The 26,338-nt window shown below is 38.6% G+C and overlaps 2 protein-coding genes and 1 long non-coding RNA gene across 5 annotated transcripts; all 3 read left to right on the top strand.

The window, feature by feature from the left end:
* Nucleotides 1-120: 120 nt before the first annotated feature.
* Nucleotides 121-10,670, top strand: LOC131796929 (thrombospondin-type laminin G domain and EAR repeat-containing protein-like). Of its 3 annotated transcripts, XM_059114553.2 has the most exons (13): nucleotides 122-468; nucleotides 2,237-2,275; nucleotides 2,836-2,862; nucleotides 3,150-3,203; nucleotides 3,354-3,444; nucleotides 3,861-3,905; nucleotides 4,094-4,126; nucleotides 4,775-4,804; nucleotides 4,906-5,068; nucleotides 6,243-6,278; nucleotides 7,851-8,209; nucleotides 8,682-8,905; nucleotides 9,448-10,670. In XM_059114553.2, exons 1-13 carry the CDS (start codon nucleotides 319-321, stop codon nucleotides 9,688-9,690), a joined length of 1,494 nt encoding a protein of 497 aa, XP_058970536.2. In that variant the 5' UTR covers nucleotides 122-318; the 3' UTR covers nucleotides 9,691-10,670. The 3 variants fall into 3 exon arrangements, with proteins under 3 accessions (XP_058970543.2, XP_058970536.2, XP_058970550.2); XM_059114560.2 differs by lacking the exon at nucleotides 2,836-2,862 and having other exon boundaries at nucleotides 121-468; XM_059114567.2 differs by lacking the exon at nucleotides 6,243-6,278 and having other exon boundaries at nucleotides 123-468.
* Nucleotides 10,671-11,794: 1,124 nt separating this feature from the next.
* On the top strand, nucleotides 11,795-15,169 carry LOC131797030 (uncharacterized). Its single transcript, XR_009341190.2, has 3 exons — nucleotides 11,795-11,931; nucleotides 13,489-13,595; nucleotides 14,718-15,169. It is a non-coding gene; the product is annotated as an uncharacterized lncRNA (long non-coding RNA).
* Nucleotides 15,170-20,476: 5,307 nt separating this feature from the next.
* On the top strand, nucleotides 20,477-22,276 carry LOC131796965 (actin-1/2-like). The gene is made up of 3 exons (XM_066171025.1): nucleotides 20,477-20,730; nucleotides 20,805-20,916; nucleotides 21,512-22,276. The coding sequence occupies exons 1-3, from the start codon at nucleotides 20,477-20,479 to the stop codon at nucleotides 22,274-22,276; spliced, it is 1,131 nt and encodes a 376-aa protein (XP_066027122.1).
* The last annotated feature ends 4,062 nt before the right edge of the window (nucleotides 22,277-26,338 follow it).

The raw sequence follows: 26,338 nt of genomic DNA on the forward strand, positions 1-26,338 counted from the left end.
GGTACCCTGGGTGCGTCTCATGTATAATGCTTATCTCTCATTGGCAAGGCTGAAGCCCCACTGCGATTCGCACTCGATTGAAGTAACTTCATTTACATTCATTTCAATTATATAATTTGCGGTTTCGGAGTGTGAACGCGTGACTTGGGGCTGACGATAAATTAGTCCGATGATTTAATCGCGCCCGACTTATAACAAGCGGATTCGAGCTGTAATCGTTCAGTGTGTATAACGATACCCATAGTGAGTTAGTTACAGTGCAAAGTTTCGGTACGCTCGATATTTAAAGCTGACAACCCATAGAGATTCAGAGAAAACATGGCCCGTGTTCTGACGCACTTTTTACCGATTGTGTTTGTTTTGACAATTTCGCTGGTTACAACTGTCTTTCCCAAAAGGCAGTGTCCAAAAGCCTGTAGAACATACATTGTGAGTGAAGTAGATGCAAAAGTCAGTAAAGCTGTCAGGGTAAGTATTAATACTTCTTTTTTACTTCAGTTTAGTCCTTGACGGCGTTAATTTTATAACATTTATGACTTTCTTTTAATTAGAGCGGGTTTCTTAGCCTTTGTTTCACATAGAATGGTGAATTAAAGTTTTGACGTGAAAGCGAAAGGCAGCTATTTTTTATCGTGCAGAATCACAAGATGGTTTAAGCTCTTAAAGAACTTGGGCTGAATACAAAATAGCTGAAAACAAGTGCTGTATTGTGAATTTTCGTTGCGCCCGAGACACCATCTAGTAAGTGCTAGGGACAACGGTACTTCGACGTTTAATTGATAAACAGCATTTTGAAAAGATTTCTGCTCTGTTGCGTTGATCCGCTTGTTAACATTTCGTAGATTAAACTTTGCCGTTTATGGAAGTAGACTTTTCTTCTTTCGTGCAAAGTACTTGGCACGTGAAATTTATGTCCACTCGACTGCTAACGTATGGGCTGTCTATTGACAAAGGATGTTTTTGTCGTGAGAATGTTGAATGGCTTTGCTCCAACGGAATGCAATGGCATGCAAATTACAGGTTATGAACATCACAAATTAAACATTGTCAAGCCAGCCATTGTTGTCCCAGATACTGCTAAGACATGTCAAAGTGCTAAACCAATGAAGAATGTGCAAAATGAGATAACATCGAAAACAAGGCCGGGATAATTGCGCAACAGTGGCTGAGTGGCCTTTGAGATGTGGAAGCTATTCAAAATGGTGGAAAGTTGTCATTTTCGTTGAATTACGAAAACAGTTCACTTGTCGTTGCAGCGCTTGGAACGCTTCCCGCAAAGAAATCGCGGTTTTTCTAGAAATGTGAGTCATGTTTAATTGAAAACATGGCCACGACCGGAAAAAGGACGATTGCAGAGAATGAAACGCCGTGAAAATTGAGTGATTTTTTTGACCCCGCGCATGAATAAACGACCAATGTTGTGTTTTTGGCCCTCCCCTGTGAGGAAACATTCTTAGCTGTTAAAAGCATTTGTGTTATCTTTTAATCTCGCGCTCTTTTTTAACGAAAAGTTTTTAAAATATACCCCCTCTGAGTTTAAATGTGGCCTGCTTAGTGTACCTCGAGACCAACTCGTGACGTTACCACGAATCAAAACAAGGAAATCGAAACAAAAGACCATTTGTTTCGTGGTTTAAAAAAAAAAGATCTGTCAAAATTTTCCACGCTTAGCCATTACCTAAGACAGTTCTAAGTGTAGGTTAAAGCGAGATAAATATGCACTGATGCAATACACTTTGTTTATTTCTTAACTTTAGCAAGGCAATACTCAATCTCTCGGTTTCTTTGACTACAAAGTCAATCTGCTTTCCATATTTATAACTTATTGTACTGCATCTTAAAATAGCACACGAAATAGGATGTGATTGCCCGCAATATATATTTTGTTCCAACTTTCTTCTTTTTCTAACGTTGTGTTGACCATCACACTTTATAAATACGTTACTGAAATATTGTGTTCGTTGTCCTTTTTTGGGAAAATTGTTGAGGTGTGGCTTTCGTGTCACTTGCCAAAAGTGGATGAAAAAAAATTCCTTTTTTATGCAAATGATTTACATGGTTTTTGCTGGTCATTCACCATGACAAATACAAGCTTTTAGTGGCAAGGTCACAAAGCAGAAGTCTTGTGGTATTAAATGGGAATGTAAAGTATTTTTCTGGAATCAAACGTGCCGGTCACGTGAATTTTTTGTGCGCAAAGTATTCCTCAAATCTTATCTGTCTGTTTCCCTTTCAGAATGTTGAAAAAGGAAAACGTGGTCCAAGAGGAAGACAGGTTAGCAAAACCTATTTTCTTCTAGGTTTTTCACGGTGGTTTCCGTTCCGTTGCATACGCAGTAATTGGTAATTAATCATTCATTCGTTCATTTTGATTCGCTTGCTTGCTTAGTAACTAACCCGGGCCTTATAATCAAGGTGAAGGTTAACTCACATACACTGATTTAATTTAATAGTGACAAGCTTACTTGACATGTTGGAAATCGAGAGAAAATACGAAGGGTGCTGTTTAAAGCAGTTCTGACATTCCAAAACAACAACAATATCAATAACAGCCGCAACAACCACACAATTAATGGAGAAAAACTTAAAAAGGAAACGGTCAACCAAAAAATTTTTATGAAAAGGAAAAAAAACGTTATCGTGACGATTTAAGGTCAGGAGAATAAAAGAAATAACACCAATTAAATAACCTCTTGACTGTTAAACAAATTCTCCTTGTCCGCACTTAAGAGATGTACAGAGAACAGTTAAGAGAATATGCATACTGATGTTAGGGTGTAAAGGGTTGATCATGCTTCCTCCTCATATTCTTCTACTGTTTGCTTTCATCATCAGGGAGTTCAAGGACCTATCGGGCCTCAGGTACTACTTCGTGTTACTGAAACTAATCTGTAACTTTTTCTGCACTTGCTAATTTCTGCTTATTCAGTGCTTATTTACTTTTGGCTTCACATCTGCTTCCGCAACTCTAGAATATCAAATCACTGTATAAATTGTTCTAAGGTGATATTTTTCAATGCACTTCAGCGTACAATAAAACTCATTCAAGTCAGTTCGAGCGTGTGAGGTTTTACTCTGTGTAAAAGTAGGTATGACATATAACACGCGCTCGTTCACGGTCAACATTTTTTTATTTTTCTTTTCTACAGGGTTCACCAGGCCCTCGTGGAGAGAGAGGTCCCATGGGTCCTCAAGGACCGAGGGTAAGTTGGGCACTAATAAAAAAAAAGTTGATTTCTTCGTTTCTTCCCCAGTTTTTGCAATCAATGCTGCGACTGTTTTTGTAATGTTGTCCCCGATCTTTACTTAGTGAAGCGTGTGTTGTTTGAAAACATTAGTTTCTTTTGTTTCAGGGAGAGCAGGGTCCACAAATTTCCCTTCCAATATGTGAACCCGGAGAGTACGTCACATCCGACGGGAAGCAGTTAAAATGCGTTAAATTTGGTACGTCATAAAATGTTTGCTCTATTCTGGTATCTTTTTAATCATAGTGACTTTGCTGTTTATTCAGATCGTTTCAGCTCGTAATATTCCTGATTAGTTACTTTGATTACGATAGTCTTGAAATAGATCTTTTATGTATAGCACACCCATTAGCACGCCCCTGTACCGCCCACTTTGTGTGACGTCATAACGTTTAATGAGTAACGTACGATAATTAATAAGGCGTGCGTGGAAAAGATTCACTGACGCATTACGATGATTATTTTTCTATGTATATAGCCTCTTTTTTAAACTCTTTTGTGTTTTTGGAGTTAATCCCTTTGCATCTTTTGTCTTTTTACGTTCCGTGACGAAGTAGAAATCCAGTGTCCATCAAGCCTGTTTTAACGTTCCATTTTGGTTTTGTTTTTTTCCAGGTGAAGAAGTTTGTAGAGCTGTATCGAAATGCGACGGTACTTCAGGTACTTGTCAACGCTGTTTGTTATTATCCTGAGTATTGTTGCTATCATACCAAGAACTGAAGCGCAATATTCAAGGGTTTTGTTTGTTTTGTGTGGTCAGTAAAGCAATCTCTAGTTCAATCAGGATTCATGCTGATAATTGGTGATGAGGCAAGTTTCTAATTGTTTTTTCCTTTCTATTTATCCAGGTTACCAACCAACAACGCCCACTCTTTCCACAAGTAAGAAAAGTTACGCTTCGTAATCCCCAGAAATAGTGATAGGGGAATATTCTACAGATTTCGGCGATTTTGAATTAAGAGAAAGAGGCTTTCATACGACTTTCAAACGATGAAGTATTCTGACAATAAAATTTTATAATTGACAATTTAAGTAAAAATGTGAGGTGCTTTCACAAACCATGCAAGATATACGACACTATATTATCACTCGTAGAAGGTGTTGCCTATTTGTTTATTTGTTTTGAGGAAATAAATGCTTTTGTCGTAATTTGAGCCAAGAAAAAAAAAACGTAAAAAGAGATACCCTTGCGGTCAAATTTTACAAAGAAAGGAATTTTCATGATTTCAATTAATGATTTCATTACTCGATAGAAATAGTTCAGTGGAACAAATTAACAACCGAGCCCACATTCTAGAAAAAGAAATTTGTGGTTAACTAACTTCAATTAGTACGCCTTCCAAAACCACACCGACTGAAAGGTAGTGATTGGCTCTTTAATAGTCGAGATAGTTCTAAGCTCTACGTACCATTGCTCTTTGTAATTTTGTGGATAATATGGTTTAAGGTATTAATTGTCTAAACTGTGTAATAGTTGAAAACTGGCCTAGATTGCGTTGGTAATTGATGGAATGTCTTTCTCTTTGCAGCACCAACTCCCACTCAGCCTCCGGTGAAAGGTAAGATGATGGGGAATTGGGGCGAGATATGATCGTCTTTCAAGGTACAGCACAGCGGTCTTTTTACCCCATTACTAACCACGTGCCCTATCTTTTTTCAGAAAATGTAACCATGACCAAGTTTATGAAGAAATACATGATACAAACCCTGTACATGGACGCGTGGGACCTAGAAACGTTTTACATAGGCGATCAGCTTTTCCTTGGCGTGTCCCAGCTGGGAGGAAAAAGCTTTGTTATTTACAAGTGGGACAACGACCACAGGTGAGCATGTATATGCAAAACTTTTAACCCTTTAATTCCCAGAAGTGATCAACATAAAACTTCTCCTTACAATATCCATACATTATTCAGCAAACAGGTAATGAGAATATTCAAACTTATCAGGTAGAAGCTGCTATCTTGATCTAGCACCAAGTTCCCATAACTAATTTACAAGGAAATTAGTAGCAGCTAGAGGGGAGAATTAACAATCAGATCTTGGGAGTTAAAGTCCCAATCAGGTTCTACTGAGTCAGGAGCCAATCACTCAGAGCTTCCGTCTTCCATACTTTTGCAAAGGTCTTTGTTTAAAATTCAGACTTGTTAAGATATTCTAGGAGATTCTACACCCTTTTTTCGCGAATGCTGTTGTTTCCAATGTCTGCATCAAAAGCAGTTAGTCAGGAGAACCACTTTTCTACGGTGACATAATTTCGGTTGCATGATCATCATAACTGATAAAGGATGAACACTTCCAATTGCATTGGATCAATGCCTGTCTCTGAACAACTGTGCTTCTACCCGTCCCCTGACCTAACATTAATCCTAATTTGTTATCAGTTGACTGTTGTAGGGTTAGGGGAGGGGTAGATGCGTAGTTGCTCAGATACTGACATTGATCCATTGTAACAATCGTAACTGATTTTTTTATCCAAACTCGACCAGCGAGAAAGTCTTATCTTATCACAACACAAGTTATTAAATCCTTGTTCCAGAGATAAAGTATGGAAAATTTGACGCTCTGAGGCATGCAATCCTAACGTTTTGGTGTTTACACAAAAATTGACGAGCCAAAACGTCGGTCAACATCTGAGCTCCAACTGTTATCAATCATGACTACGAAGGCAACGAGAGATGTCCACTACGCCATATACAATAATCGTTGTATTAACGAAGCTGCCACCCAATCAAGTGACAGCCAGTTGCTTACGTCATCATGATTGATAGCAGCTCAAGAGCCCGTTCTCTGGTGGAATTTATAATACCTAAAGTAGAGTAACTTTCGATAAAAATTTAAAATCTTTAAAGTCTTAGTTATTTTGTTCTTTTGCAAAAGCAACATCGACGTTCATCGTTCTTTTGTGTATTTCCTTCTTATTTTATTATTTTTGGTCTTACTTGACTTGTGTTCAATAATTATTTGTTGTGAACTCAGTTAGTGTCTTTTCATATTCAGTGACAAATCGTTGGAACAAGATTCCAGTTACAGCCCGTGAGTGCATATTTCACATAATAATCCACATAATATTAATATTAATTTCATAATTTCCACACACTGTAATAATAACCACTCACTCTCACATAGGTATCACTGTATAGTTTCCCCGGTCTGAGAGCATTAATGTTCAACTTGGTTAACAGTATAATCTTCCGTCACCTTGATGGTTAGTTTTGGGCATTGTGTTCTTATTGTTTTTTCTCTTGTTTTTTTTTATCACTTTTTTTTTCCCATTTAGTTTCTTTCAATAAACCATTGGCACACTTTTGACCTCAAAGGAGTGACAAACATGTACAATTTTGGACAAAACATTATGAAAAGAAATATTTAGAGAAAAACGCGCCATTTTGACACCAGTAAAATGCGAGGGTGGGGAGGGAGGAAGGAGGAGGGAGTAAGGGAGATGTTCAAATCACTTTGCCCAAGCATCGTGAACGTAAACGTGAAGACAATACAACCTTTTTATTTGCAAGAGACTCAAAGATGAGAGCAAAACATGTGGTTACGTCTTCCAGTCGAGTAGAGTTTTGAGTTTGGGTTTTTAAGTGTAAAACTTAAAAGTCATAACTTTTTTTGTTTCAACTCATTAAGCAGATAATGAATAAGTTGATAAATAGCTTGATGACTTAACTGAAACGAACTAATGACCGAATAAATAAACTGATATTGAAGTACATGTTTGTAGTAGCATGAATAAATAATAGCAAGCATGCCGTAGATGAAAAATAACGTAACCTCACAACTAACTCTTAACTCGATATCCACTAAATCCACGTCAAACCACTTAAAATACTATGGTCAGTTTTGATGTTTAAAAGCTTAACTGCTGCTTAAATCAGCGCCTAACAGTCGAATTTTGTGTTCTGTTACTCATCTCTATCGACTCAAACTCGAAACTCACGCTTCAGATCTTGGACGTGTCACTTGGACGTGTCACTTGGACGTGTCACTAATGGGAAACGTGTTTTGATCATTTAGGGGTCGCTTACCCAAAATACATCGGCACTGCACATACATCGACACACCTAAGCCTTCCAGGTGCGGGCAGGCCAAGTACTAGTCACGAGAAAGACGATGTATTGCATTAAGAAAAGACAGGACATCGAAACAAAAATAAATTAGTTGTCCAATTCATGGCTCTAAAAAATCCGGTTTATATTTTGATATTAGAAAAGCACTCCAACAGACTGAGTTATCACATCAAAGGGGAGATGTTCATTATTCTTGCTCCTCAGTGATTTCCAAGCGATGTTCTTTCTTTTTGTTATGTCTTTAATCCGTCTTTCAAGTACATGGTTTCCATATACACCCTTTGAACAGTCATTTGAAACAAATTTATCCCGATCACCGCACGTATATTTGGGCTGCCTGTGCCTGCGTTCCAGGCGTTTCGTTACCGGACAGGTCCGTCATGGATAAGTCTAGATTTGTCCTCTAAGCACGTACGGAATGGATACTCACGTTACAATATAGGATATGGATAATTCTCGTGAACAAAATATGTATTTCTCACCCTTTTCGACGGCAAATTGGCTGATACTTTTTCCCCTTGTCTCTCTTTTTAAGGTTCCGCAGTTTCCAAATCCTTAAAGTTCCCTTCAGTCGAAAATGGAAGCATTTCGTCATCGGAGAAGACGTCTATTTTGCGGTGGCTAGCAATTCTCGTTCACACGACTCTCCGATCTTCAAATGGAATGGAGATATGTTTGTTCCGTTCCAGAATTTACCCACAACAAAAGCCTTTGACGTGGAACCATTTAAGATCGGCCAAGACACCTTCTTAGCCGTGGCCAATTATTATGGGCGTAGCTCACAAATTTTCAAATGGGACGGTGAGAGGTTCGTCAAGTTCCAGGATATCGCTGCTGTAGGAGCGGATGTAGAGCATTTTGAAATGGATGGTACCACGTATTTGGCTGTCACAGGTATATCACAGGAGGATTTTTTTTAACACATCTGGACGTCAATGCAGGGTGGCGTGGGGGGAGGGGGGGAGGGAGGGGTTGGGGAGAAATTTGATATACTCAACTTATTTTTCTGATGTATTTACAACCATAGGTATTGTAAAAATTACTCAACATGTCAACTTGACGAAGTCCGCACCGTGTTTTTAGGAAAATTGTTATGTTGACGTAATCTTTCTCTGGTTTGATAAAAAATATACCGTACATACGGTAAAAGATATTTTTTCATACACCAAATAATAGTCGCTTGAAAAACTCGTTTTTAGGCATTTTGTTGCAGGGCTGATTTTCTTTTTCATTTCGGCGATGAAAGAAACTGGAAACTGGGAGGGAAATCCTCTCTTTTTTCTTAAACTAACCTAAAAAGCACAGATAAAGAGGATATAAGAAACTTGACTTTGCATTAAACATTTGTCGTTATTCTCTTTCCCAGGGCCCTTCGCACGCGGCGCCTACGCGTTGATCTACAAATGGTCTGGCTCCACCTTCGAAGAATTTTACCGGCTTCCCACAGGAGAGCGTGCATATGGAGTCAAGGCACTGTCTGTTGATGGTAACCATTTCTTAGCTGTGGCCCGTTGGCAAGCACAGACCTCCCTTATTTTCCGATGGAATCAAACACATTTTGACCTCTTCCAAGAAGTTCCATCAAGAAGGGTAAGATATAATGTGACACACATCGAATTTCGCCAAGTGATTTTGATGCACTATTGATTAATCAGCCATATAAAGTGAAATATTACTTTCAGAATACCGCCTTTCAGTTGAGACGATCATTTGAGCACCCAATGAAAAAAATGCCTCCCTTCCTTGTACCTGTCACTTACATCAAGAGACACCTGAGCCCTAGGGAAGAATTGTCGTAGAAACGAAGGTGCCCGCCAAGACAGTTATAGACTTGAAAGAAAGCAGAAAATTCTATCGAAAGTTAATGAAGAGGAAGTTGGGAGAGAAATGATCAAATAGCTCCTGAGCGCTACAAGAAATCAATGAATTTGTTTCATCAAATGTCAAAAATTTGAAAGGAAATTTTTTATCGGCGGAACCCTTAAATTAACTTATTAGTCACAATATATTGAGTTGGGGAACTTATCTCTTCAGCCCTTTTCTATTGTAAATAACCAGTGCGTCCAGAAACCCATGCATAGAAATACACGCCTAATACATTCCTTTTGATCATGTGGTTTTTTTCTTCACAGGCACGTGACTGGATCTCGATCACGTCCCCATTCATGTCACGTGAGAAGACTTACCTAGCAATTGTTAGCAGCGACCAAGATCCGAGTATCTATGCATGGGACAGGTACTACACGAAAAAATTTGTCAAGGTACAAGACATTCCATCGGAGAGAACGCGGGATATGGTGTTTTTCAACATGGGTGAGAGTGTGTACTTATCCGTGGCTTCTCACAGAAGCACTGACATCTACCAAGGATCATAGAACTGCTTATCAGTTCTTTCACTGAGAATAAGACTGCCAAGTCATCCCAAATGTCTCCACCTTTAAAACCGCGCGGTGTTCTCGCGCGGAAGGGATCGCTTGAATGACGCATAGTGAAACATTCGGCTTGAGTTCAAATTCGTAATTTTCAACTGCTAGCGTTTTTCGTGACTTTTTACATGATTTTTCACCTCATTAATGGAAACTGATAGTCAACAATGAGAACTTCATCAAAATCGAAAGCGTTGATGTTCTTTTTAAGGATCGAACAAGTTGAAGTAAGATTTCGTAATATTTATAGCAACACATATTAGACAAATTTGTATATAATCGAACTTTATCGAGGACAGTTACCATTTTTGTACCCATTGCGTACCTATGGTTTTTTGTCATGCAACTTATGACGAGTTTGACGGCGTTTCCAATCATTTTAGTACAATGTTAACGCCAGAATAAAATCGAAACAGAGTTAAATAAATCAAGTAGTCGACAGAGGGATTTATGCCGACATGGGTCACTATAGTTTAATAGAATAGTAATATATTATCAATAGACCTGCATTTGCAGGCAGGGGAATGGTAGGAGAGGCAGACAACAAGCGAAGCAAGGGGTAACTTACTAAGTTATTCAGATTTTGTCCTTGCACAATAGAACATTTGGTTCGTCTCACAGTTTGAAGAAAAGTTTAAGGCAAAACCGGAGCGAATAGATTTATTCGGTATAGCGGTGGTGGTAGTGGAGGGGGATAGGCACCTACGAAAGTTTGGGTAGGGCGTAGCAATGTGCCGTAGAGGTCCTGAGCCCTCCATCCCCCACCCCCACCCGATCTTGAAGACTCAGACCCATGGGTTTAAAGAGAGCTATCTGCGTCAAAAAAAACCCCACATAGAGCACGCTCTCTCCTCCTGTAAATAGGTAATCATTGTTTTAAATTTCTAAATTAAAATGTTTAGAAACTACAATAAAGACATTGAAAACCATTCGCTTCTTGATTTGTGTATCCTCTAATGTCCTAATACTCCTGGGTTTGGCACTGTTTAGTTCTACCGTTTTTATGCCCAAACTGAGTGTTCTTTTAATGGTATTTATTGGGCCGGAAAGTAGTCGATCAAAAATATCACGAGCTCAAAAAATATCACGAGCTAGAACTCAGGGAAGAAATTCTAAATACTTTCCAGTCAATGTATCTGGTAACGAAATATGGTGCTTCTGTCCATGAAAGACCATGCAACCCTCTAGGTGCGTCTCTCAATGATGTTCATTGTATATCTTTCTGTGCTATTTTTAATCGAGGGTTACAGGATATTTAATTTATTACCAAACCTTAGAATTAGTTGCATCATCCTGCTTTTTAGGATATTCCACGGTGAAAGTCACCCTCATACAACATTTGAGCGTAGCGTGACATACAAAGCAGGGCTGTTAGGAGACAACTTATACCTACTGTTGCCGGCAAAAGAACTCGGGACGCTAAATTGTTCCAGGAAGAATTCCTGTTATTTTAAAAATCCCCAGTCCATGTAGAAGCACCGCCATCCCTCGAACAACCTTAAATTGAAGTGGCAGAGTCAGAAACAGAACCCAATATTGTATTGGTATTGGAAAGGGGGAGGCGAACTCCTTTACAGACAGGTTGAAAAAAAGGCGCCCGAAGATTTAATTTCTTACTAAATGTAGGACCTAAACATTAACTCGATTTATCCATTCCCTCTGGCTTCTTTGTAGTTTGAATACAAAAGGGGAATCCACATCACTTTTCACATCATGTCATCCTACTAGTTAGATGGATGTGTTTCCCATTTCCTCAACTTTCTCTTCTCTTCTTGTTAGATTTACTAAAACACCTACTATCTTTTATCTCTCGCTTCTACAGAAATAGTTATCGTTGAATTAAAACGGTATGCTTTTAAAATTATGAAAGCAAATATATCTAAGAAACGTCAAGTGTCAAAACCTCATCAAAATTCAAACAACTTCTTTATGCAAATTAACACCGATCTCGCCCTAAAGAATCTATTTTGCGAGGCTAAATTTGCACGTGTAAATCTTTTGCCTCATTTACATTTTAAGGTTCCTCGTGGTTTGAAACGTTTCACCTCTCAAGCAAAGATAGCTCGACAAAGTCTTCGACCTGACCAAGTTTAGTGACCAGGATTGATCCGAAGCATCAAGAGGTTGCTTTCACTTAAATACCTGGACAGGACTGGCAGTTAGCATGGCGTTCTGACAACAGAACAAACGGTAGGAGCCAGAGTAATTTCACTTGTAAGTCGTGTTTCAACGAACGTGCTTGCAAAGTTCGCATTAAGAATTCTACCCAAAAAAACAGTGGAACTGAGTTTATCGCGCTATTTGTCAACAAGCATTACTGTAATAAGATCTCCGTAAGTAGATTTAATGTATAATTTCATGATTAGAGGAAAAGTTATTGATAAATTGCACCAGTCCGCTGAAGCCAAGTGGACAGGCTTGGTGACAACGTTAATTATATGCTTGATGATAGATTTAAACCTAGTCAAAAATTTATCGGAGAATTAAGTCCAATTTTTTCGACTAGGCCTAAAAACAGATTGAAAATAGATATGTTTGTGTCACGATAAAAATTACCTGATTTCCAACCCCCCCCCCCCCTCCCCCATCGCTCTTTAACATTCTTAAGATTCCCCGCATGGGCAGTTAATTGGCGGTCAATTTTCTCCGATCATACTCTGTTGGCGACCACTCATTCCCCAAAATCATCTACCCCAGGCGATGAATAATGACTGGCCCCAAAAGCGCGGGAAAACGCGGGTGGTTTCAGTTTTGCATCTGATTGATTGAGAGTGGCGCGAGTTTCTGGACCAATCACAGAGCAAAGGAAAGCAAAACAAATGCAATCTCGGATCACCTTCGATAATTGCGCTGAGAGCTAGGTTTTACTGATTAAAATAATTAAAATACAATGATTAAGTCTCTGACATAATCAGCAATTGGATTTCAGTTCATATTTTCTTTTCTATACTGGGACACTGCCTTGAACTCTCCCCAACAAGTTCTCGAAAACTCTGAACCTGTTAGAAACAAAATGTAATCGTACTAAAATAACTGATGAAATAGTATCTTGATAACTAAGAGGTATATTCATGAACTTTCGTTGCACTCTGTAAAAAGTATAAAAGTTCTTAAATTTTTGATCGATTTTGAGGGACAAACAGGAATGTCCTGGAAACTATAATTCAAAAATTTTGAATTAGAAACGAGAAAGGAGAACGGACTGCACAGTTTTATGTTCCAGAGTTTTTAAAATTGTAGGAAGCACTGTTTTTTAGTTCTTTAGTGCGCTTTTACAACAAATGCAAATTTATTTTATTTTATTTACAATTGATGCAACGGTGCAATACCAAGTTCTCTTTAACCGAGTAACAATTTAATATACAGTTATTATAAAGGGGCATTACTAATCAGATCTTAGAGGCTAAACTTGGGAGTTCTTTTCGATAGTATGTCGAAAAACCAAAAGCGTGGTAACACGACAGCTAATCAGAGCAAAGGAAATATTATTCAGAGCCATAGAGAGTTCAAGCTGAAAAAAAAAGCAAACTGCTCGAGGAAAACGTTGGTGATCAAAACGTAGTTGGTTCGAGGTTCACATCTGATTGGTTGAGAGGACAGCACGTGTTTCGTGGATCAGTTACAGAGCGAAGAAAAGCATAATCAACGCAATTCTGAATTACTTTCGACACTTATTTTAAAAGTGTTCGAATATTTTTAGTAGCACAATAAATTCCATCATCTGACACCTGTGTTTTCTCGGTACAGTCAAATGACAAGCTTGGACATGATACAAGATAATCAAGGAAGGAATAAAAAAACTCAACTTTGCTGAGAAGAGAAAGTGGATTTCAAGGACAACTTTTCTTCAAACAGTAAGTTGCTTATTTTACGAATAGATGGTTATTTCTTGGTACAGCTTCCTCAGTGCATTTTAAAGTCGGATTAGCTGAGCAAAACTGTAAGGGAATTTTTTTTTACCTTATTTGCTCATTTGCACAAGTTCAGTTTCCTATCAAGCTAGAAAAATGTTGGTACTGAAAGATCTAAATATAGGGCATATTTACCCTTATGAAATTTTCAGCCGGATACGTCTAAAATTCTCTCAGCCACATCAAAATTATCAAAAAAAAAATTTACAAGGAATGTATAGACTCATTAGTGAATAATTCAGTCAAGTCCACTCGCAAGAAGCTCAAATCTTACAAAAATTTAAAACTCTGAGACCCTCTGTCAATCTTAAAGTAATTCTCCATTAAATCGACTTAAACGTGAACAATTAGGGCAGCAAAGATTCTCCAATTACAGTTTGTAGTCTGCTAGTATACTGAATGACCAGAATGAATTTCTTGTAATATGGTTGGAGCTGCAATTGGAAAACGATATGCCCTGCAATGAGTAAGTCAGTAGAGTTTACAAAATGACAGCAGCAACGACAGGAGAACAGAAGAAATTCAAAATTCCAGGTTTTAACAAATGAAAAAGCTTAAGTCTAACAAGTCCTTGTAGTAATTAGAAATTATATCTCTTTCCCTCCACGAAGTCTTAAATGTTCCAATTGTTCTAAAGGACACTCCATCGAACTTTGCTTATAAAATGCTCAAAAAGTCTCCGCTTGTAAGAAATAAAAAGATGACATTGTTCCAAAGAAATCATGCTGAAATGTTTGATGAAATATTATTGTGGTTATTAAAAGGAATGTTTATGTACACGCATCGCTCCCCGTAAAATAAATATTATTTAGTATGAAATTGGTTTCCAGAGAAAAATTTAGAAGACACTAATTCACAATTTTATAAACGAGAAATGAGGAAATATCAAACTGTTTCATTTTCCAGCGTATTTAAAATTTTATGAACCACACATTTTATCATCAGTTCTGGTACAATTTTGTTCTCAAATCTATTATTCAGTTTGTAATCACATCTATATATTTGATTCATACCGTCGATGCTTAGAGAAAAGAGCAATTCTATTTCACCTGTTTATTATTTCAGCTCGTTGACAAGCAAGGAAGAAAGACATACGCTGAAGCAAGCAACAAGAATACAAAGTTAACTTCATTCTTCTTCAGGGAAGATAACTCGAAAATAATTGTAGTGAAAATTTTCACCATTAGTTTTCAAAACTTATCCGCAAACAGTTTCGTTAGTGAAGGTAATTCAACAGTGGTCGAAGAAAACAAATTGACGATGTACATATGAGCTGTCTTCCTAGGACTTTTAATTTTTGGAATATAACTGTATGATATAAACGTAGACATTTTGTAAAGTTACCCTTTTTTGAAACGAGAAACTGTTAAACTGAGAATCGCTGTAAGTTTTTCCTCAGTCTTCTCTGAAGCATTTGTTAAGTTTCCCGCCAAAACAACTGCGGGCGCTGGAAAAACTTGAACGCGCTGCAAGTATCATCTGTTCAAATTGCCACAATTTTCCCGCCAAAAAACTTAGAAAAATACGGGCGCCTAAAATACGCATGCGCCGGTTTTTTTTAGTAATTTAATATTTCTACATTGTTGTTAAGTAAAAGTCAAGAAGCCCATCTGGTGTTCACTTATTTACCTTCTTAAACTATTGTCGTCAATAAATGATATTACAGGTGTTTGTCACTCAGTCTTTTATTCTCTTCAAGTAATCTTATTTGATAATTACAAATGTGTAGAAAAAGTCGTTCGTTTATATACTAAGACTTTTGGCGGGAAAATTTGAAAACATTTGCATAGCGTTTCCCCTGACAACATTTTTGACAAAAAAATTCAAAATGGCTTCCCATAAGAGTTTCCGCCAAAAGCTACATGTATATCACCCTGCGCAAAACGTTCTTCTCCAAAAACTGATTGACTGACTTTCGTCCTAATTTCTTGTTATCATTTTTGCCTTTTTGTTCGCGTTCTAATCAATGGTTTTCCAGAAATAATTCTCTCTCCGAAAAACTTTGCTCATCTAACTATTTTGCACAAGATGGTATATTACATTACTATTATAAGGACAAGCAACATAACAAGCTACAATATGTTTATATATATTGCAAATTGTGGCGTTAATCATTTACTTCAAATTTCAATTTTTTCCTTCTGACATACAAATACTCGAAGATTGTCATGTTGCTTATAGCAAGACCCTTTTCAGCCTTCTCAGTTTTTGGACGATCTTTTAGCCTCTAACTTCCTATATATTTGCGATAACATGGGCCAAAGTAGCTGTGTTTTTATTTTTTAAGGCAAGAGTTTAGACAATCGGTTATCTTTCTTGGTTCCGTTCATCTTTCCGACTGTGACAAAATTTTTACGGAGTCAAGTTTTTTTCACCGTTGAGTTTAAATGTTCAGATTTCGTACTTCAAACTTTCTTCTTTTCCTGTGTTCCTTTAATTGTGGGCTGAAAAAGGCCTTTCAACTAAATAAATAGTATAATAAAACCCGGTGGCTGCCTTAGGTATTATTCTAAGGAGAACATAGTTTGCCTACTAAACTATATTGGAAAACAAGGATTATGCAACAAGTTATACAGACCACCTTTAATTAAGGCGAAATCATTGAACTATTTACTTTCCTTTTTTTTTTAAATTTATCACACGAGAAAAAAAAATACCATTGTATAAGAAACACTTTCTCGCCTTATGGTCACCAATAAATTTCTTAAGCAATTTCTCGTTTAATTTTCGCCAGCAAAAGGAACATTCACGTACGATATAAAGAACATCAATTTGCTCTCCAAACAAAGGCAATTAAATCCTTATAGCGTTCAGATCACAATTTCGTGTGGAATTAATAAACCAAATTTACTGAAACTTTTCTTAAACAAACTGGATTGATCATTTTGCTCATTAAATCTCCTTACTTGAGTTTGACGTGAATTCTCGCATCATGAATGTTAATTAAGGTTTCTTACTTTAGTTTCAGAACAGGTCTCTTCAACTGTACGGAAAACCTTTTGATTTGGTGATCTAGAGGTTCAAGGAAAATTTTTCATTTTTTTCACTTTTCAATTATTTCAGTTAAATATGGAACCATACAGTTTTCTTTAGCTAAACGAAAAACAGTTTGATTTTCTGACCTAGTTCTTCGAAGCAAACTTTTCAGTTCTCATTTCCTGTTTTTTTTTTTCGTCAGAAATCGACAGTTGTCTGATTACTAAAGTTGACATACAGAATCTGTTTTGTGGTCTGTATAGCTTTCAACTGAAATTTTTTAGAATTAACTGGTCCAGACGATAAGGTTTCGTGTATTTCAACTTACAAAACGATAAGAGAACATAGGCAGATGAATTTACTGGCTAAAAATTTTTCCAAGAAGATTAAAGTTGTTTTTCAATAGCTATTCTTCAGTCAGTCACTGGTTATGACGTAGGAGTAACAGTGTAATGTGATCGTCGGTCCTGGTAAAGATTGATGTCATTGTCTGTGAAATAGAACCCAGGCCTCAGCATTTTTTGTAGCGAAAGAAGTTTCTCCTCTTTCCTTCAAGGAACAGTCATTATTTATTACCTGAGGGGATCACATGGTTTTCGGGGGGGGGGGGGGGTAGAAAGTTAACTGCCAATGAGGGTGGATCATAGAGCCTTGTGGGATAATGGGGTACAGTTCATCGTGACACGACCAAAATCGCCCGACCCCTCCTCCCCTTCCCGAAGATGTAACGACCACGCAATACGTTCTTGCCGTTGTTTCGTGTCTTAACTGCAAAGTCCATTTGGCATTGTTTCAAATCAATAATGATGATTTAACGGTCACCATAAGGATCACGCTGTCATTTGAGTATTTCAAATCAGGCCTAATCACCATTGATTTAAACAAGTCACATTTCAGAATTTCCTTGTCGCTTAATGAAAAGTCCAATTGTCTGTCGGTGTACCTTGGTTTTTCTGGAAAACGAATTCTTCTACATTTCTCAATTTACGCGTGACAAACTACTGTGAGGGTTCTAATCGTTATTATGAACATGGATAGCGCCGGTATTTGCAAATCATCAGCCTTAAACGTAGTGTCACCAAAGTGTTTTTTGTCGAGTCACAAGTACGTACTGGTAGCTATTATTTCAACTTTTACGAGTCGTTTAGTCGAACAGGTCTGTTTTTGGTTGCCTGTGTTCTCTTATCTCTTACAAAAATACAATGAAAAAAAGCGAATCTTTTGAGGTGGCATTAAATATTTCGCTGACAAATTATGGAAGAATATCCACTTTGGAATTTTATTTTTGACTGAGACATTTGTGAAAAAACACAACGATAAAATGTTTGCTCGTGGCTTTTCGAAAATTTGTGATAAGAGTGGAAAAATCCAGAACATTTCTGCATTATTTTGTTCGTCACCATCTATTTGTCGTTTTACATACATTGCCACCTTAAAAAAATTCCACCTCCCTCAGTGGCTGTCATTTTCTGTATTCAAGAAAATTAATTTTTTGCACAATTTTATATTAGTTAAGGTACCCTAAAAAAATTCAAAACTCAGGCAGCCACCGTTTGACTTGTTTGTAGTGATATTAAAATTCTTATCTTAGTGGAGTTTCCCTTTCGCTTTAATGATTCTAGTTTGCCTTCTGTTTCTTTGCTCCTCTGTCTTCTTTATTGACCAAATCTCAATCTTCCTGCAACTAGAATGAGAAGGAAATAATGTTTAGAGACTTCGCCATTTTTACTCGTGGACATGCAAAGCATGGAAACGAGTAATGCAGGGATTCCATATGCAAGTATCGTGGCGTCAGCAGGCCCTAAGAGTCAGGGGAAAGCATGAATCCCGTCAAATATGGTGATTCAGTTAGGGAAGACTTTTATGGAGATGACGGCTAAATTCCGTTTCTTGGATCACAAGATAATTTTCTTTTAGTACAATATTCTTAGCGTATTCTGCACAGTATACCCACGAGTTCACCACAGTGTCACATAAATTTAACTTTTATACCAAACAAATAACTGTCAACCAGCAATTTGAGACACAAAAGTGATAGTTTTTTCATTTTTTCACAAATAAATTGCAAAAATAAACCGAAAAAGAGTTTCCTGTTCGTTTAAAAGAGCTTCCTCCACAAGCATGGGTAGCACTTGGCTATGTTGTGTTAAATTCAAAACCGAACGTAATATAGTGAGTAATTTCTCCCAGAAAAATTCGCATTAGTCAAATCTCTCTCTCTCTCTCTCTCTCTCTCTCTCTCTCTTTCTCTCTCTCTCTCTCTCTCTCTCTCTCTCTCTCTATATATATATATATATATATATATATATATATATATATATAGGAACTCTCAAACGAAATTTCTTTGACTTGAATGTGTAGCTCTAAGTTGATGACAAAGCGAAGAGCGAAACCTTGCCCACGTGCTCAGCGAGGTTGGTTTCGACTATTGCCGTTAGGGGGGGTTAAACTCTCCAAATTGAACCAACAATTTCCTTGACTTAACCAGAACTTACCTTTGCTTGAAAATAAAAACTACCAACATTCCAAGCTTCGAGCTCTTGAGTTTCTTCATCTGTCCACAGGCTGTATTGTTTGATGCAAATTCTACAGTCCATGAATATGGATTTCCAAAACAATCCAATCTCTGACGTAGTCGTCAGCGCACGCCTACCTGTTGTTGCCCAGAGTCCGAGGTAAAAGAAAGGATCAGTTGAGTCCCAAAGGAAACAGAAAAAAAGCGTGCGAGATGTGTACTGAAATATGAAACTGAACGGTTATTCGCCACAAATTACTCAAGGGCTGCATATTCCTTAGCTGGGAATTTTTACTTATGATAAAATACTGAAAGGAATTAAAAAATCTTATAAAAAGTTGAAAAATCATTAAACGATGTCCACACCGAAAAAAATTAATTGTCCCACGCACAACGGGTAAAGGAACATTTAAACCGGTTAAAACAAACTCTTTGAGCTCCTTTTGATAGCTAATTTTTTTCCCCCTCCGGCGTCGCTTTCCATCCAAACGGAGTAGCTGACAGTCACTCGGTTACGCGACATTTGTTGCTAAAGTGCCGCGCTCCATTCTTACCTAGGGACAAGGCGTTAGTTTCCTGTACCGATAGGTTTGCGGTCAGCGGACCTGTGAGGGAGGAAATACCACTGGGACATTACAATAACATTCACATCAAATGAAATGAATAAATAGCGTTAATTATCTAAGAGCTAAGACCATAAAATGTTTTGCATAAAAAATAATGATTTCCCGAGGGAGTGCTTGTTGAAAGTGGCTTTTGTTTTTACCAAGATGAATTTGACCAACGTTATAACGAACAGGCATATTGCTTTTCTATGAATAAAATCTGTTCCTAGTATCAACCGTGACTAGACTTATCTAATTTAGCTTTGTCTCTTTTCTCTTATACATACAGATTTTCAAAGACTAGTTTTCTTTAGTGACGTTCATTTTATTATTATTATTTTTTTTTTTTGTGGCGGTGTATTTGCACAATTTCAGTATTGCATTGCTTCTTATTTTATACACTACTGCCAAAGATAACTTCAACAAAAAATGGACGCGTTGATTGGACTGAATCGGGAAGAAAAGAAATTCCAGATTAAGCCTTGAGACAAAACAGAAAAAGCAAAGCATATTCCGGAACACAAACACATCTATAACAAAAAGACCGATTGGGTTCTAACTTATGTCACATGTTTTGGACCAGCCAATCAGACGGAACAGTCACGAAGCTGTATCAGAAATAATTCAATACTGATGTCAAACCCTTACTTTGTCGGATCGTCACAACGCAAGTGGAGCTCTCCGACTGAAAGCTTGATTCACACGCTGCATTACCACTCTGAATTAAAATGGCTGACGAAGACGTGGCTGCTTTGGTTGTGGACAATAGCTCTGGTATGTGCAAGGCCGGTTTTGCAGGGGACGATGCTCCTCGTGTAGTGTTTCCCTGCATCGTCGGTCGTCCAAGGCACAATGGTGTGATGGTTGGTATGGGTCAGAAAGACTCGTATGTCGGCGATGAAGCTCAGAGCAAGCGAGGTCTTCTGACTCTGAGATATCCCATGGAATTTGGCATTGTAACCAATTGGGATGACATGGAAAAGGTACACTAAATTCTCTATCACGAATACTCGACACGCCCTTAATTATCGCTTAACAAGATTTCCTTAAAATTTTGATCTGGCATCACACCTTCTACAACGAGCTACGTGTAGCGCCCGAGGACCACCCAGTTCTGCTGACAGAGGCTCCGCTAAATCCAAAATCCAACAGAGAAAAGATGACACAGGTAAAATCGTTGTTCTTAACCAGATTTTGCTCTATTTTTTGCCCCTTAGCAGACTGATTACTTTACCGTAAAATCCAAAGAAATGTGCACAATACATTCTGTACAACTTTTGTTTGATTTACGTTAAGTTCTCGATGTCCAAAGGGTAGTGCTTTTTCGCCAGGCAGAGGTCAGTTAACTCTTTATTCTGAGAGCTTTATGATTAAAAATCACAATTCATTTTTCCTATTAGATCTCTAAACTTGCACAATATATATATTTCTTCCTTATAAGGCGATGAAACGTACTGATTGGTCAGATTTAAAACCATTTTGTTTGCCTGGTCAAGTTATATAAGAGACATTTAACGTAATCACAAAATTTTGAACACCAGAATGAAAGACATTCAATGGTTCAAAGATTTTGGAAGCACAATCAAAACAACGAGAAGTAATTGCATAAACTGATTTTTGATTATTGCGTTTTTGTTTGAAAATAGCCATGAAATTGACATCGTTATTGATCCATAACAAAATAATTTTTGAATTAATAGTTATTGAAAGGGAATAATGACCTCCTCAAAAGTTTATATGCCAGTGACATATTTATTTGACAGATAATGTTCGAGACGTTCAACTCCCCAGCCACGTATGTAGCTATCCAGGCCGTGTTGTCTCTCTACGCCTCTGGTCGAACAACCGGTATCGTCTTTGACAGCGGTGATGGTGTCAGTCACACAGTTCCCATCTACGAAGGCTACGCTCTTCCCCATGCCATCATTCGTCTTGATTTGGCCGGCAGGGACTTGACCGAATACCTGATGAAGATTCTTACGGAGCGTGGTTACCCATTCGAGACGACAGCTGAGCGCGAAATCGTGCGTGACATCAAAGAGAAGCTCTGTTATGTTGCTCTGGATTTCGAACAAGAAATGCAGACTGCTGCCTCCAGCTCCAGCTTGGAGAAGAGTTACGAGCTTCCTAACGGCCAGGTTATCACTGTTGGCAACGAACGATTCCGTGGACCAGAAGTCATGTTCCAACCCGCTTTCTGTGGAATAGAATCCCACGGCAGCCATGAGGCCACATACAATTCCATCATGAAGTGTGATGTGGATATCCGTAAGGACTTGTACGCCAACATAGTGTTGACTGGTGGCTCCACCATGTTCCCAGGAATCGCTGACAGAATGCAGAAGGAAATCTCTGCTCTGGCTCCACCCACAATGAAGATCAAGGTTATTGCTCCTCCTGAGCGTAAACACTCTGTGTGGATCGGAGGGTCGATTTTGGCGTCACTGTCCACCTCCCGACAGATGTGGATTTCCAAGCAACAATATGATGAATCTGGTCCCTCCATCGTTCACCGAAAATGCTTTTAAAAGAGCTGAGAATATGGCATCCGGGAGAACTTTGCTTTTTTCAGTTCGCCTTATAGGAATTTTATCGGACTTCTCAATATATATTTTTTCTAACGTCAAACGTAATTCCAATCTTGGCTAAAAGGTGTCTCTGTGCATCGATTTTATTTAAAAATAAAGCACTGTATCGATACTTAAAGCGCGTCATGGGTAGTTCCTAAAACGGCAAAAAGGCGAAGAAAAAATATTAACCAATCAGAGCTGAAGACCGTTGCAGGAGTCCCGTGGGTGCAGGGTAATTCTAAAGGTACCAGAACTTGGACATAGTTTGATGCTACTATGGTTTACAGATTTAATGAATGTAACCGAAGAAGTTACAATTCATAGACCCAACGTTTCGACACTCCTTTCTAGTGCCTTCATCAGGGGTGATCTAAACGCTGCAACAAGAGGTCCTTTTATATGATCACTAATTAGCGGCCTTTTTTTTCTGACGAGGTGTAAATGGGCGTCAGGAAGCAAACCGCCATCGTCACGATTTAAAGGAGTATGGGCGGAGAAAAGTATGGTCAAACTGTTGTTACAAGGGTCAACCGGCTCGCGAACATAAGAGTAGTGCAAAAGGATACAAGCTCATGGTCCGTACTGGTTTTTCTTTTCTTAAGCTACGAATAGATGAATGTCACAGTTCCATACTGCGTTTGCGTGCGTTATTCCCTCTTTCACTTAGGGAACTCTCTGCTTTGATTAACAACTCCGAAACCTCCTAGGTCGAGGAGTTCTGCAGTTCAAAAGAACTGCAGACGTTTACCAAACAGGGAGAGAAACACGACAGAAATCTCCGTCATTTGCTCAGTAAGAGGTCTCCTGTTAATCCAGGCTCATCTCTGAAAGATAAATGGGTCATGAACCTTTCCTCCAAGGAGTTATCCGCGCTGGAACGGAGTGGTTTAGAGAAGGGTCTGAAGTTTGCTATTGCTCCTCGCAAAATACCGACTGCCGAAATTGTCGCCGCTGTTGAGGAGAGTATCTCTCAACTCAACGACGACCGTAGGCATTTGGTAAGAGCAGAAGTAAGTAGCATACTCAGGCGTACTAAACCTCCTCCCAAAAACATTCAAAAGGATGTTTTCAATGCGCTTATAGCTCTCAAAAAGGATCCGGACAGGCTCGTATTATCTGCTGACAAGGGTAATTGTGTTGTGGTTACGGACAAACAGCAGTATCACGACAAAGCTTTGTCTCTGCTTAATGACAAGAGTACGTATGCTGTCTTAAACTCTGATCCTGCCAGTAAAACTCAAAGAAAGTTAAACAAAAGGTAAAATTTCCGCACAGCCCCATCCTACATTATGCATTCAGTTATTGGATAGAGAAAACAATGACAAAAACAATACATTGCCGTTGGGAAAACAGATTTGTTTTACAATAGTATGGGGCTGTGCGGAAATTTTATCAAACAAAATGTTGCTTGATTTGAAAAAAGCCGGTAAAATTAGTGACTACGTACAAAATGTTATATAGTAGTGACGGCTTATGTCCACGTTTTTATGGCTTACCTAAAATTCATAAACTGGGAATTCCTTTGAGACCCATTGTCTCTTTAGTTAATTCTCCGACTTATGCAATTTCTGGTTATCTTGCGAGAATTTTGTCGCCTGTTGTTGGGAATACTGAGTACACTGTCAAAAATTCCTGCGAATTTGCGGATGGAGGAGGAGGAGGATATTATTCATCTGCTGTCTTTTTGCCTCAAAACCACGCAATTTACATATAACGGCACCTACTATCAACAGGTTTTTGGTAGAGTGATGGGTTCGCCCGTCTCTACTGTCATTGCTAACATGGTAATGGTAGACGTGGAACAAAGGGCCTTAGCCACTTCACCGGTTAAACCCTTTTTCTGGAAACGATATGTCGATAATGTTATTTCTGCGGTATCCGGAAATGAAGCGGAGCGCCTCCTGTCGCATTTGAATTCAGTAGAGCCGTCGATCCAATTCACCCTTAAGCGTGAAAATGATAGACATTTGCCCTTTCTTGATTTATGTGTCCAGAGGGGTTCAGGGTAATTTAGAGACAATTGTCTTCCGTAAACCTACCCACACCGACAAATACCTCGCCTTCGATTCTCACCACCCTATTTGCCATAAAAAAGTCTGTAACCTTAGGAGGGCTGACTGTCTACCATCTTCACTCGATTCGAAGACCGAGGAGAGGAAATATGTTTCCAATGTCCTAAAGGAAAATGGCTGTACAAAAACCTTTCTCCGCAACTGCCAAAAACCAGTTACAAATAGTAACGCTCTTTATGGAAGGGAACCAGCGACTGGTTTTGCTGTTATTCCTTACATACAGAGTGTTACGGAACCCATTAAGAGAATTTTGAATAGCCACAACGTTAAAGTTGCTCAACAACCTTTTCAGTCTTTGGGGCATATTTTCGCCAAACCTAAGGATCTTGTCACGAAAGAACAACGAACCGACGCCATTTATTCTATTCCTTGCAATGACTGTCAGTGACAACGAATACATCGGACAGACCAAACGTCAGTTTGGTACACGGTTAAAAGAGCGCCAAAAAGCGGTTTTTCTTTGCAAAAAGGAAAACTCAGCTTTATCGGAGCACACATGCCTAACTAAACATACAATTGGGTGGGATAATTCTAAAATTATCACTACTAATCGGCGTTACCACCAGCACCTTTGTTTGGAGGCTTGGCATATTTACTCCGCCCACTCTCCTTTAAATCGTGACGATGGCGGTTTGCTTCCTGACGCCCATTTACACCTCGTCAGGAAAAAAAAGGCCGCTAATTAGTGATCATATAAAAGTGCCTCTTGTTGCAGCGTTTAGATCACCCCTGATGAAGGCACTAGAAAGGAGTGTCGAAACGTTGGGTCTATGAATTGTAACTTCTTCGGTTACATTCATTAAATCTGTAAACCAGAGTAGCATCAAACTATGTCTGATTGTCCACCTGGTTGCCGTGTGAACTTTAATATATTGTACCAGAACTTATTGTGGGTTTGGTTCAAAATGATTTTCAACCAAACAATGTAAACAGATTTATTTTATATCTGTTAAGTTTACAAGAACTCTGACGGATTTCTTCAAGTATCCTTAACGATATAGAATTTCTTACTAGGATCCCATTACGTTATGGGCTTCTGTTCTTACTTGATATTTTAGAAAGTGTGATGGTCACCTCCCGCCGCCCGGGCCCCTCCTGCCCCCCTCCCCAAGCCCTCAAAAATCTGCTGGTCTATGCAACTTATGTTCTTCACGAGGGTGGAACGAGTATTACCACCAGGTAGTTAGATAATTATAATAACTGAAGAATGCAAAACTGGAAAATGTTTCAGTACCATTAGCAAAAAGTAACCCCTCTCGTAAACTTCGAATGTAAACACTGCGATGATTTTACTGGGGATGACATTTAACGGTGGTAGTGGCCGTTTGGTTTACAACGGAGTCATACTACTGGCAGATGGCCCATCCTGCCAGAGCCTTCCCAGTTTGGTAAGAGTATTGTTACCCTCCTCGGTCAGAATACCAGTTCTTTGCTTGGATATCCCCTCCCTCCCTCCCTCCCTCCCCCTAATTTTTCTGCTCGAACATAATGCTGGCAGGGGACTACGATGTTTGCAGGAATAAACAAGAGAATGCAGAAGGAAATCTCTGCTCTGGCTTCACCCATGAGAAAAAACTAAGATTATTGCTCCTCCTGAGCGTAAATATGCTGCATGGATTGGAGGATCGATCCTGGCATCACTGTCCACCTCCCAAACGATGTGGATTTCAAAACAGGAATATAATGAATCTGGTCCCTGAATTGTTCACTACAAGTGTTTTTAAGAGTACCATAGACAGAAGTATTGTAGTCTTAATAGACATTTTAAAGGTTCATTAGTTTATGAAGAGCCTAGCTGCTTTACATGTTTTCACAATCTTTGAATATTTCACCTTTAACATGTTTTTCTGAAGGTAAAAGTGACTAAAGAGTTTACCAACCATGTGCACATTTTAACCCACTGGAAAATGCTGGGATAGGCCGAGTGTGTCATAACAAATGGAGAATG

This window comes from Pocillopora verrucosa, chromosome 8 (assembly GCF_036669915.1).
Source record: "Pocillopora verrucosa isolate sample1 chromosome 8, ASM3666991v2, whole genome shotgun sequence".
NCBI lineage: Eukaryota > Metazoa > Cnidaria > Anthozoa > Scleractinia > Pocilloporidae > Pocillopora > Pocillopora verrucosa.